The sequence below is a fragment of the Ictalurus furcatus genome, chromosome 4 (assembly GCF_023375685.1).
Source record: "Ictalurus furcatus strain D&B chromosome 4, Billie_1.0, whole genome shotgun sequence".
In the NCBI taxonomy this organism is placed as follows: Eukaryota; Metazoa; Chordata; class Actinopteri; order Siluriformes; family Ictaluridae; genus Ictalurus; species Ictalurus furcatus.
The window spans coordinates 11,794,060-11,808,197 of NC_071258.1; the positions used below are offsets into that span (position 1 = coordinate 11,794,060).

Sequence of the window (14,138 nt, forward strand, 5' to 3'; positions counted from 1 at the left end):
TGGGCTGGGATGACTCAAATGTCACTTGAGAACTTTCACCGGTCAAGTTGGTCTCAACATCGTCGGCATCTGATGTAGAGGAGGCAGGGTTTGGACGGGCAGGGAATGAGAAAGTCTGATATTTTTTTGTTTGCACATTTCGTTTTCTTGTCAGCTGGCTAATGTTAGTTAAGTACGCAGTTAGCTAGCCTACATATAACGTATAAATTCACACTCCAACAAACTAAAACATCAAACTAAATTAAACACCTTTAATAAAGCTGAGACTTCCAACTTTTTAACCCGATAAACGTGACCTTAAACCTGTTTCAGTTCATCTATACAGTCGACGCTTCAAACACTGCAGGACAAGAGTACAGAGTTTATTTTTTGGAAACCATACAGGAGTACACGCGATAGGGCAGGCAGACACAGAGGCAAGAGGAGATGAGAGTTCAGTAGCCTAACACAACAAGACGTATGGTAATTTCTGTTTAATTTGTTTTTAAATTTTGTTTGTGGGTAATGGTGGATACTGGTGACTGGCAGAAAAAACATGGTCGCAAAATTAAAAAGTTAGTCGCGTTGGCGACCATTTTAGTCGCCATCTGGAGCCCTGGGGTGGAAAACTGGAGAATAAGCTGGATTATTTTGGTCTGCTGATGAATGAGATCAGAATAAAACATTTTGGTTTAAATTAGAAGCATTATGTTTGGAGAAAGGAAAACACTGCATACCACAATAAGAACCTCATCCCATATGTGAAACATGGCGGTGGTAGTATCATGGTTTGGGCCTGTTTTGCAGCATCCGACAGCTTGCCATAATTAATGAAACAAGAAATACTGAATTAGGACATCTGTCCATGAACTGAATCTCAAGAGAAAGTGGGTCATGGAGCAAGACAACATCCCTAAGAACAAAAGTCGTTCTACCAAAGAGAGGTTAAAAAAGAATAAAGTTGATGTTTTGAAATGGTCAAGTCAAAGTCCTGCCCTTAACCCAACAGAAATGTTGTTGAAGGACCTGAAGCAAGAATTTCATATGAGGAAACACACCAACATCCCAGAGTTGAAGCCGTTCTGTACTGAGGAATGGGCTAAAATTCCTCCAAGCCGATGTGCAGGACTGATCAACAGTTACCAGAATCGTTTAGTTGCAGTTATTGCTGCACAAGGGGAATCGCACCAGATAATCTAGCAAAGGTTCACATACTTTGGCCACTCACAGATATGTAATGTTGGATCATTTTCCTCAATAAAGCATGAAGTATAATATTTTTGTCTCTTTTGTTTAATTGGGTTCTCTTTATCTACTTTTAGGACTTGTATGAAAATCTGATGTTTTAGGTATTTAGATCAGTTAAAGACTCAGATTCAGATACAAGCATACACATTACGGAAACCAGTGGCAATTCTGAGAAGGGTGTAAGGCTAATACACTTCCCGTTTAGTATCCCTGGCATGGTGCATTTAAAAAAAAAAAAAATGAAGAGGGCATCTCCTTTTCTCAATACCTGCAATTACATATTGAAACCGGACCCTTTCTCTTCTACAGCAATGATTGCCAAGGTGTAGGCTAACAGTGAAACAGGACAATGTCACGCAAAGTCAGAGGTACAAACATTGCTAGCAAGAAAATCCCAGGAGGCATAGAAAAAAAAAACCCAAAACAAACATGATGTTGCCACACCAGCAAAGTACCAACTGTATTATGCAACATAAGTGCAGTCCTGTCTGTAGTTCAGTCTACCATGTAATGTCTGACAAAGCAACAAGCTATAATGACAATAATTTTAAGATAGATAGTTTCTGTTGATCAGCTGACTAAATTTATATTAAACGCATTTGCAGTGTGTTAATTAAAAAAAACAAAAAGTTTTTTACTAATGTGGAAGAAACTGGATTTAAAATCAGATCTTAAGATGCATTATGCTGGTACGACAGGAACAGAGAAACAGGGAAAAGGCCGAGAAATGGAGCTTACCTGGGTGGCATACTGATAGGCGAACGAGGTTTAAGAGGCTTGTCCTTTTCTTCTTTCTTCTCACGTGGTTCCCTTAACGGCCGCTCTCTGGGTCTCCCTTCTTTCTCGTCACGTTTCAGTCGGTCTCGCTCCCACTCTTCCTTTTTACGCAACCGCTCTTTTTCACGCTCCCGCTCTCGCTCCCGCTCCCGCTCCCTCTGCCTGCGCTCTCGCTCGCGGTGGTCTCGCTCACGCTCCCTCTCTCTGTGCCGCTCACGGGGATCTCTTTCTCGATCCTGAAACAAACATACCCGCACATGCTGATTAAAACACGTATACTCAAGGAGAAGATAGAGTTTACAAAATTTAATCTTGGGACTGTTAAGCCATTCGTTTTCAGCCATCCACTCTCATACTTTTGCTAGAAGCCGAGCATTTTTTTTGTTTTGGATGTATAAACTTACACTGTAGTGGTATGGCAGAGGGGTCTCTGTGTACTGCACTCTGAAGTTCTCATACTGGCCACCTCTCCAGAAAGCCTCCATTTCATAGTCATAATAAGGATCACCATATGGGTCACTGTAACACGGAGGGTTCAAACTAGTTGAAAGCAGAAGAGAACTAAACAGTGATTTAAATTACATAAAAATGTGAGACATTACTGTAGTAATAGTAGCATTAGACATATAAAACCATTACAGTAATTTAGAATGGTCAACAAAATGCTTACCCATATACAGGGTCTCGGAATTCTACTTCACTGCAATGTGAAAAAATTTAAAATAAGGAATGAAAATCATTCAGAGAATTTGAGAACATGGAAATGTCTTGTGACAAACAAAATTTACTACACACCACTGCACAGCTTTCACACACAAAATAAACAAAAAAAAGAAAAGAAAAAATGTTAAATATTTAACAGAACATGACATTATGTACAACCAGGTTATGGTTCTGGGGATTAAACAGGTTTGTCTACTGTCTAATGCACTTTGACCAAGTTTTGCTATGAAACTGACTGACACATTTCAGCCATTTACTAAATCAGACAAGGCAAGACAAGGTCGTAAATAATTGTTTAAATTTGGATAAAAAGTCTGTTATGATATTTTTTCGTAGTTCGAGAAAATAGGAGTTTTGCATGACCCTGGTGATCTCAAAAGTCCCGAACTAAAAAAATCCTTTCCAAGTGTTAAATATTTAGCTTATCAAGTGGTTAATTTTTTACTGAATCAGTCAAAGCTCCAGTGTTTACAATTGGAATAGGATGTACACTAAATCAACAACACTGGCTAAGCAAGGCCTGCTAATAAAGATTAAACTCTGAGGTTTCATACCCAGGATCTCTGATTTCCCTGGTAATGCGATAGCCTCGTTCCCTGAAGAAGTCGTTTTCTTTGTCGAATTCCCATTCATCTTCACCAATGGTAACATTGAAGCGTTTTTCCTCAAAGTCAGGCTCCTGTTCTTTGCGTATTGTGGCTTTCTTTAATACCTGAGGCAACCAAGGTGTTAAATTAGCATCAAAAACATCCCCCACACAATATTTCTCACAATAAAATAAACTCCATAATTAACGGACTACTCAACAACCTATGCTGTATAAAGAGAGGATACACTGTACTATAAAATGATGTTACACAAACACAACAGCATTTTTAGCATGATATCTCAAAAGAGCTAAATGGGGGAAAAACCTAAAACCACTACACAAACTGCATAAATACTTTGAACAGTTACAGAAAGTCCAACCATCATCACTTAAGAGGTGATCACTACAATAGCTCTGAAATACCCTGTAGGACATCTGACTCGGATTAGGGTTTTCACAAGATTGGCATGTACCTCTTTGGCATGTCGGAGACCTCTTTCCCAGGCACTCTCCACAGGAGGCTCCGTGGGCAGGGGGGGAGGAGGCAACTCCTCTACAGGAGGACCGGTCTAAAGGAGAACCCAAAGTTCACACACACACAGGCACTTTATACAAAAATAATTGGATAAAATTCATCCAACACATCTGTATTCACCAGGCAATAATCTGATTCTGTTCCAAATACAAATGAAAGGTTTATTGTTTATGCTCTCGTTCTAATATGCTAATTTTTCTATAGTAACAGCTCATTCAAAGGGATGGGGTGGATGCGCCAAATACTCCAAGCAAAATAATAAACACTTTGTTAAATGGAGCATTTGACAAACTTAAAGACTATTTAACAAAGAGAAATGAATCACTCTGCAGAGGTATCTCAAGTATCAAGGCTTTGTAACAGTCAGTAAGTTTTCTGCCAGACAAAGACATTTTTTTCCATCACCATAAAAAGAGTCAGAAAAAAAAGGGGAAAAAGAAAAGCTGGTGTGGGAGAGACTATTTATAATGTAAATGATAAATTTAAAGTCTTGGACATTAAATGTAACTACAAACGGTTAAAAACATGACACTATTACTCTTATTAAAATTAATATTGTAACTGTTGTCAAAATGCAGCTGTACGTTTACATGGACAATACTCCGATATTAACCCTATTAAAACAACACTGATTAAGAAACTACCATGTAAACAGCGATTATTGATGACCTTAATCCGGCTAAAGTCATACTCGAAGTAAACACAAATCAAATTAAGACGTGGAGTATTCCTATTTAAGTCACATTATCGATGTGCATTACAGACATGTACACACCTTAATTATTAATGTCGTGTGGGAGTTTTTGCCGCTTTTTGCTACAGGACACATACACACATCAAGTGCTGTTTGACGGCAAACAAGAGAGCATGGCTGCGTCCGCACCGAACACAGCCCATGGCTTCAAGCAGTCGTCTATTTGCACGTATAGCATGACAAATAATTAACTGCACTTGAACCTTTCGTAAAATTAAAAATAAAACACCCAAAACTGTATATGATACCATAACAAAGACGAACTGTATATTGATACGTGAAATTCTGGAGGGAACGTCGGACGGGGTCGCATCGGGACGTAATGACGTGTGCCGTTACTCGATCCATGTTCTAGAACATGTAAAACGGGAACATGAAAGGAACAGTCTAAAAGCAACTCATGTAAACACCTTAATCACAACAGTGTCAATAAAAATAAGGTCAATAATTAGATTACTGCTGTCCATGTAAAGGTACTCACTGTCTTGCTGCATGTTAAACTTTCTCCTGATTAATTCGGATGCATTTCAGACAAAGCGTTCCTTAAACTTCTGAATTCATTCTGCTGCAACCATCATGAGTTACATCATCAATAATGATTAGTGAGCCTGTTCCAGAAGTAGTCACGCAATCCCAAACCATGACACTACCTCCACCATGTTTCACAGATGAGCGTGCATGTTTTGGTTCATGAGCAGATCCTTTCTTTCTCCAGCCTTTGGCTTTTCCATTACTTTGGTAGAGGTTAATCTTGGTTTCAGAACTTTTGTGGCTCATCTCTGTATTTCTTTTCAAATTCCAATCTGGCTTTAAGATTCTTATTGCTGACGAGTGGTTTACATCTTGTGGTATGGCCTCTACATCTCGGCTCTCGAAGTCTTATTCGAATGGTGGATTGTGCTACAGTCTTCACAGATGAAAGTGAAGGCTAAAACCAAGAGTAGATGTTCAGTGCTATTTACTGTTTAAACAATCAATCTAACAGGACATACCTGGGTAACAAAAACCACCTGTCACATGTTTTTGCTCACCAACAAACTGGGTGGTCTGACACAAAATGTGTTATCTTCTATATCATTTAATACATCTACATATAAATAACAGGAAATAAAAGTTGAAATAATAAACTCTCTTCTCATACTATTCTCAAACAGGGGCAGTGGTGGCTTGACAGTTAAGGCTCTGGGTTACAAATCAGAAGGGTTGGGGTTCAAGCCCCAGCACTGCCAGGCTGCCACTGTTGGGCCCTTGAGCAAGGCCCTTAACCCTCTCTGCTCCAGGGGTGCTGTATCATGGCTGACCCTGCACTCTGACCACAGGTTCCAAACATGCTGGGACATGCGAAAAATACATTACAGCACGGTGAAATTATTTATGTGACTAATAAAGACTCATTATCATCATCATCATCATCATTATTATTAAACCAACTGTCTTCAGTCTACAGCAAAATCAAATGATCTTTCTGTTCCAATAGTTTCGGACAGGATCGTACATTCAAAAAGTCTGTCCATGAGGTTTAAAAAACAAACAAACAAAAAAACAAAAACAAACAAAAAACCCCTGCAGCATTTTGTCCAAAACAAAAATGACCTGACATTATTGGCAACAGCTGCATGCAAATAAAGAGGTGTACATTACACTGTGTGTGTATTTTCAGCACAGCCAGTGGCGTCGATACCCTGCCATGATCTCAAATAAAACCTGATAAATTGACATTTGTCTTACTTGTTAAGAATGCATACACAGCTGCAACTATTTTTTTTTAAATTAATATTATCATGCATTAGGGGTTTGTGAAGTTCAATTAATATGGAAAAATAATACTTTAAACTTGTATTTGTAAGCACAGCACACTGAATTTAAATAATTTCACTCAAACATTGTGGGAAAAAAAAAGGTAAAGTGGGTGGGGACAGTTATTTGATCATACCAGAACACTAGACTGAATACATGGGTGAATTACAACATAATTAAAATCAATTAGCGAGTAATGCTCAATTTACATATCATCATTATCCATTATCTGACAGAATCTGTGTCATTATACTATAATTATATAATCATCGGGGAAGTACAGGCTACAAAGCTCAAATCTATGACGCTTAAGACATAACTATTTGCGTCATTTTCATTGTCCGTGGAGTTACTACTGATTGCTGAAATTAGCTTATCATGATGGCATTATCAATGTGTAACTTAAACACGCCCATTGCCTGTTCATGAGGTGAAAAGAACTATGGTGGCAATAACTAGCAATCTCATACCCAGGGGTTGGAGGGCATGAGTGGGTGAGGGCCTCCACCTCCAGGAGGAGCTCCATTTGGAGAAAAGGGGTCTGGCTTGGAGATGAGGGAGTAGTTGCCTTTGTCGTTGACTCCTGGGTGGATAAATCTACAGATCATGCCCCAAGTGCAGTTACCTATCAGACACAGAAAAATCAAGTTTCATTTTAATACCACTGTTGAGCTGAATGTTTAAAACGTTTTATATACATGTTTATAAAAGTTCAATCTTTTAGGCAAATTTCACAGGCCTTGAACCAAAATGAATAAGTCTACATTTCAGCAATCGCTGTACAATAGCGCCCCCTTGTGCACAGCCATCCCCACTCCCCCCCCACCACCACACCACAGTAGTACCTTAGTACCATCTTAGCCCATATTCATGATGTAAAAATACATAAAATTAAAATCTAATATGTGTGATATGAAACAGCTGTGTCTCAAAACAAAATTTTCTATACAGCAAAAATAACCATTGCCTGAACATGTAGTTTGGATTTCCATTTTCAATTGATTAAATCATTCAACATGATAAAAGCACTATAATAAAATCTTAATCTTGACAGTTTTAGTGTGTAGATTTTGTGTGACCCATTCACCTGTAACGAAGCACAAAATCTGTGCATTAAAATGTAACAAGGTTACATTAAAAGATCTTGTATGGTAGCACTACTTGTATTGTTCTCCGCTTGACATATCGCTTTGCTTGTATTTCCTCATTTGCAAGTCGCTTTGGATAAAAGCGTCTGCTAAATGAATAAATGTAACAAGATTGAGGGTGGTTGGCTTTCACTTGTGTGACTCTCAAGCCCAATCTGCTGTTAGCCTGTTGTGCTGTCAGAGGCAAATAGCTCTCTGTAGCTGTATGAATCCTACATTCTCCACTACTCGCACGGTGATTGCTTTAGCTTGGATTGAATCAGCAAGGAAAAGCTGCCTGAATGCAGCAGGAGTTTGCTGTGTGCGCATGTATATGGTGCTTCGGGTTTTTGTCAGTTTTTAAAGAGACTGACACAAAGGAGGATGTCAGATATTTGACCAGTATAAGCACCGGTGTATTGTACAGTACATACATATGGCATATACAACACACTAATAAGTCTAGCTACAACTCATTACCTGACTCAATACCCTATTATTACACCACAATAGACGTGCTTTAGAAGCAAAAATAATAGAACAAAATCCTCCTTTCATCTGACTTTACAACATTTTAAATCAGCAACTTCAGAGCCTACCTTTCATAAAGAACCTGCATATAGGTCTGGGTCTGATTTTTCTGTCTGTGGGGTCCTTTACTTCACCTTCCTCAAGATCATCATCCTGAAACAGACCACAGAAATATGCAGTGAAAAATCAGGTATTTTCAAGGAAATAAATGCTTGTTTGGTTGTTCCAAAACTACTCAAGTTTCAAAGAACTATGCATTTGAAAGTGAAATAAAAAAAAGCACATCCGAAGGCTATAATTTAACATAATGCACTCTCTCTCACACACACATATATAAATATATATACACACACATTTATAAATGTGTGTATATATATATAAATATATATACACACACACACACATTCATAAATGTGTGTATATTACATACACACACACATATACACACACACACACACACACACATATATATTATATATATATATATATAATATATACATACATACATACATACAGTATCTCACAAAAGTGAGTACACTCCTCACATTTTTTGTGAATATTTGATTATATCTTTTAATGTGACAACACTGAAGAAATGACACTTTGCTACAATGTAAAGTAGTGAGTGTATAGCTTGTGTAACAGTGTAAATTTGCTGTCCCCTCAAAATAATTCAACACACAGCCATTAATGTCTAAACCGCTGGCAACAAAAGTGAGTACACCCCTAAGTGAAAATGTCCAAATTGGGCCCAAAGTGTCAATATTTTGTGTGGCCACCATTATTTTCCATCACTGCCTTAACCCTCTTGGGCATGGAGTTCACCAGAGCTTCACAGGTTGCCACTGGAGTCCTCTTCCACTCCTCCATGACGACATCACGGAGCTGGTGGATGTTAGAAACCTTGTGCTCCTCCACCTTCCGTTTGAGGATGCCCCACAGATGCTCAATAGGGTTTAGGTCTAGAGACATGCTTGGCCAGTCCCATCACCTTCACCCTCAGCTTCTTCAGCAAGGCAGTGGTCGTCTTGGAGGTGTGTTTTGGATTGTTGTCATGCTGGAATACATGCTGGGATCATGCTCTGCTTCAGTATGTCACAGTACATGTTGGCATTCATGGTTCCCTCAATGAACTGTAGCTCCCCAGTGCCGGCAGCACTCATGCAGCCCCAGACTATGACACTCCCACGACCATGCTTGTGTGGTGTATGGTCTGAGCACTGACAGGCTGACCCCCCACCCCTTCAACCTCTGCAGCAATGCTGGCAGCACTCATACGTCTATTTCCCAAAGACAACCTCTGGATACGACGCTGAGCACGTACACAACTTCTTTGGTCGACCATGGCGAGGCCTGTTCTGAGTGGAACCTGTTCTGTTAAACTGCTGTATGGTCTTGGCCACCATGCTACAGCTCAGTGACAGGGTCTTGGCAATCTTCTTATAGCCTAGGCCATCTTTATGTAGAGCAACAATTCCTTTTTCAGATCCTCAGAGAGTTCTTTGCCATGAGGTGCCACGTTGAACTTCCAGTGACCAGTATGAGGGAGTGTGAGAGCGATGACACCAAATTTAACACATCTGCTCCCCATTCACACCTAAGACCTTGTAACACTAACAAGTCACATGACACTGGGGAAGGAAAATGACTAATTGGGCCCAATTTGGACATTTTCACTTTGGACATTTCACTGTTGTCACATGAAAAGATATAATCAAATATTTACAAAAATGTGAGGGGTGTACTCACTTTTGTGAGATACTGTATGATATATATTTGTGTGTGTGTATATATATTATATTATATTATATATATATATATATATATATATATATATATATATATATATATATATATATAAGGGATGCACCGAATGTTCAGCAACCGAAATTAGCCCAAAAAAAAAAAAAAAAAAAAAAAAAAAAAAAAAAAAAAAAAAAGAGAAAAAAAGGGCATTTTCGGTGTTCGGCCGAATAAGTGAAAACGCAGACTAAATTTGACCGAACAATGACTTGTTTGATGACGCGACCAAATAGCCTTGCAACCAAAGTGAGACGCGCGAATGTCACGACCTCGATGAGGGGGTGCGTGCATGCGTAAGCTGTGGACACGTGCGTTTGTTTTGTTTCTGTTCCGGAGCATGTTTCTGTCACATCCTGAGACGTAAGGGAGTAGAGTACGGAAGCAGGTAAAGACGTATTCATTTAAGGGCAGGCAGACAAATCCTATATCTACTATAATACTCTGTGAGGTGTACAGGGACGCGAGCGGTATATATCCCGAATATAATCAGCCGCATATAACCAAATAGAACCATTTTTTGCACTCTTGTCAATGCAGTTTTTAGTTTTAGGCTACAGAGTGTTACATTCTTTCAGCAGTCAGTTATAGGCCTAACATAGGCTATTCAAGGGGGGCTCAAAGATGACCACATAAAAATATTTTTATTTTACTAATTTATTTACTTAAAGTTATATTGTGCCTTGTTGGTAGCTTATGCCTGCTGGAATGGAAAAAAAAATGTTCAGTGTTAAATAAATATTTTGAAATTGTAGTTTTTGCAATTGATTTTTTTCTTTGAAAAGCAAGACAAAATAGTAAAAAGCACATTTTGACTATTTCATTTATGCAATGGTGAAAAAAATAGCAAAATAAATGGAAAAAACGTGTTCGGTATTCGGCCAAGTTTTTCATTATATACGGTTTCGGCCAAGAATTTTCATTTCGGTGCATCCCTAATTCTACATACATACATACATACATACATACATACATACATACATATAAATAAATAAATAACATATTTTAAAAATGATGTCTTCCAATGTAATATAAAAACTAAGAAAAATAATATGAATAAGACAATAATGAGCGTTTATGTGGAACAATAAAAGTATAAAAAGTAAAAAGTGAGAAACAAGTAGAACAAAAGAAAACATGGGGTGTCAAATTTCCCCACTTCTGTTGAACGTGCTGAGGTCGAAAATGACGAAATTACCACTTAGGATGCGTTACATTTTACATAAACTTGTTCATCCGACTCTTCAAAGCAGTACCAATTCCATATCTCTGAAGCGATATTTGACCCTTCCATTGCTATGAGCGCAGTCTTAGGTGAAGTGCTGCCTGTTGTACTGGTGTTTATTTTATTGTTTGTTTTTACACCTAAGTGTGCAGAGTTTGGGAGTAGTGCAGGCTGTAAAACACGTTTATCAGGTTAAGAAGGCTGTGCTTTACCTTTGTATTGGTTTAAATTTTTAAAATAGCATTTATGGATGTTTTAATAAAACTTTTGAGATTTTTGAAAATCGCATTAAAACATTCAACCAAATTAAGCATGAAATTCGACTAGCACTACTCTGGCCCTATTTGGATCGATTCCAAAATCTAATCAGTTCACATTTTGGTTACAATAATAATTCCATACAAGTTTTATAAAAACATTCATTCAAACAATTCTGTGATACTGTACCTACAAGAATCTCAGATGGAGACACATAATAGACAGATATATAAGCTGCGTTTACATTGACTACAATAATCCACTCTTAACCCGATTAAGACCATACTTTGATTAAGAAACTACCATGTAAACAGGAATTTTTACTTACCTTAATCTAATTAAGGTCATACTCGAATTAAGCTCTAATCGAATTAAGACAGGTGGAGTACTCCTATTTTAGTCGCATTATGGAAGTGTATTACAGACATGTAAACACCTTAATCACATAATGAACGTCGTGTGAGTTTTCACCGCATTTTGCGATAGGACACGATCACACACGGCAGTTCTCAACATTTTATGGCAAACAAGAGAGTTCGGCTGCGTCCCAAACCGCATACTTGCCTACTATAGGCCTGTAGTGGGGAAAAATACATGTATCTCGGCTACTATATAGACAGTAAGTACGTGGTTTGAGATGCAGCCCACAGCTTCAAGTTTCAGCTTTCAGTTGTCTATTAGCACGTATAGCATGACAAATAATTAACTGCACTTAAAGCGTTCGTAAAAAAGTTAAATAAAAACACCCAAAACTGTATACGGTACCATAACAAAGATGATTTGTATGTTGATGCGTGAAATTCTGGAGGGATGTCGGACGGCATGGCGCGGTGACGTAATGACGCGGGTCATTAATCTAATTATGTTCTATAACATGTAAAACGGGAACATGAAAGGAGTATTCTAAAAGCGACTCATGTAAACACCTTAATCACATTATTATCTTAATCAGAGTACAGTCAATAATTAGATTACTGCTGTCCATGTAAACATCGTCATAGATATAACCAGAAAACATAACACCTGTCACAGAGACAAAACAACAACATTGTCAAGTCTGCAGAATCAAGTATAGGACTTTACAGCATGTGACTAACAAGTCAAATGAATGACAAACCAGCATCGACTCATCTTTATCGAATCTTCAACTGGCCAGTTTCACTCTGATCTAGTGCCCTTGGCAGCCTCGGATTCCGATTCTTGACTAACAGTAGTCCCATCCACCTCAAGGTTCAACATGTTCTGAGATGCTTTTCTGCTCACCACAGATGTAAAGAGTGGCTATTTTAGATATTGTCTGCCATGAACATTATTTGTAGCTCTTAACCTGTATCTGCATGATTTTGTGTGTTATGCTGCTGCCACATGATTGGCTGACTTGCATGAATGAGCATGAGTACAGGGGTTCCAATTAAAGTGGTTGGTGAGAGTATAGGACATTTTACATTTACAAAAGAGAAGAATAGATCAAAAAAATTATTGAATTGTATTGTAGGAGACAGAATGAAAATAAGCAAAGTACTTGATGCTGGAAGAATTTCACTGTTTACACTGTACTTCATCAATACACAGGGGTATTGATCAGCAGTCATGATCACAAATCAGCAGTCATGGCACACATGTTTGGGCAATTCATTTTTTAACACTGCCTACTGAATATCGTAAAAAAAGCTTACATCTGATACGTCTGTTTAAACTTAATGTGTTTCATGGTGGTGCGACATACCTTGATGCTCTAACTATAAAGTTCTACGACCTTCTGAATTATACACATCAGCCAAATGCACCATCTGGCTTTTGTTGTATTTTTTGGGGGGAATTTTACTAGGGAGAGGGCACAAATATGATGTTCAACATGTCATTTACCCATTCATTTCCCATGGTCTGCAGCAATGCCCTTTACCACCTAACTAGCTCTCCAAGCGTTATTATACTACAGCTGCAACAACTAATTCATAACACGCTAGAGCGGCAATAACTAATTTAGCAGCAATAAAATCGTCAACAAATCTCTATCAATTAGTTGGTCTGCAGGTGGCACGGTGCATGTTTACTCATCGCATTACTTCTCTTGCGAAAACACGCATCGGAGAGTAAACACTGAAGTTTTGTCTCAAATGACGTACTGTACCCTAACACTATGCGTACTGCAGTCTAGTGTACGAATTTTAGAAGGGAAGTATTGTCTTAAATGGAACATGAGCGTTTTTTTTTACAACAGGAACTGGAAGTATAAGCCGTTTCCCAGACGATGGCACATGACGTAAAACGCACGTAACGCGACGTCACTAGTTGTGGCAGAATACCCAGAGTCAAGGTTACCTTTTATGCCCAACATGACCTCAGGTCACCATCAGATGGAGGCATAACTGTCAAGTGACACCAAAAAAAAAAAAAAAAAAAAGGGTGCAACCCAGGTCCTCTAAGGCAGGAGAGCAAATGTAGTGTAGAAGATTGTAACCTTCAAACTTTACAAAGTGGAGCTTGTGTAGCACGGAAGCACAAAAGTGACGCACGAGCAGCACAAACTTCTGATTATATCCAAAATGCTCCACTGTGTGCAAGGGGTTGGGCAAACGGGTGCGAGTTGCTTAAGAGGTTTAGTTTAAAATTAAGTTTATGGTCATTAGATGCTATTTTTGTGCACTTGCAGTGTAAATTCTGTCGTTTATTGTAACAGGAGTGATCTGCTGGTAACGAGACCACATTGCTCATCACTCACAATGTAGATGCGGTGATAAACAGCGTAGCGAGTAAGATCTGTAATGTCTAATTAAAACAGTACGATCAAAGTA

General features: G+C 38.5%; 1 protein-coding gene across 2 annotated transcripts in view; it reads right to left on the bottom strand.

Moving 5' to 3' along the window:
• The window catches only part of zc3h18 (zinc finger CCCH-type containing 18), a 39,204-nt gene that overhangs the window by 20,286 nt on the left and 4,780 nt on the right, over positions 1–14,138 (bottom strand). For both annotated transcript variants that reach the window (XM_053622974.1, XM_053622975.1), the window contains exons 3-9: positions 8,129–8,213; positions 6,873–7,027; positions 3,790–3,885; positions 3,282–3,439; positions 2,675–2,704; positions 2,409–2,523; positions 1,966–2,240 (exon numbers count right to left, since the gene is read on the bottom strand). In XM_053622974.1, coding sequence (XP_053478949.1) covers positions 1,966–2,240; positions 2,409–2,523; positions 2,675–2,704; positions 3,282–3,439; positions 3,790–3,885; positions 6,873–7,027; positions 8,129–8,213 — 914 coding nt within the window. The remainder of the gene's footprint in view (positions 1–1,965; positions 2,241–2,408; positions 2,524–2,674; positions 2,705–3,281; positions 3,440–3,789; positions 3,886–6,872; positions 7,028–8,128; positions 8,214–14,138) is intronic.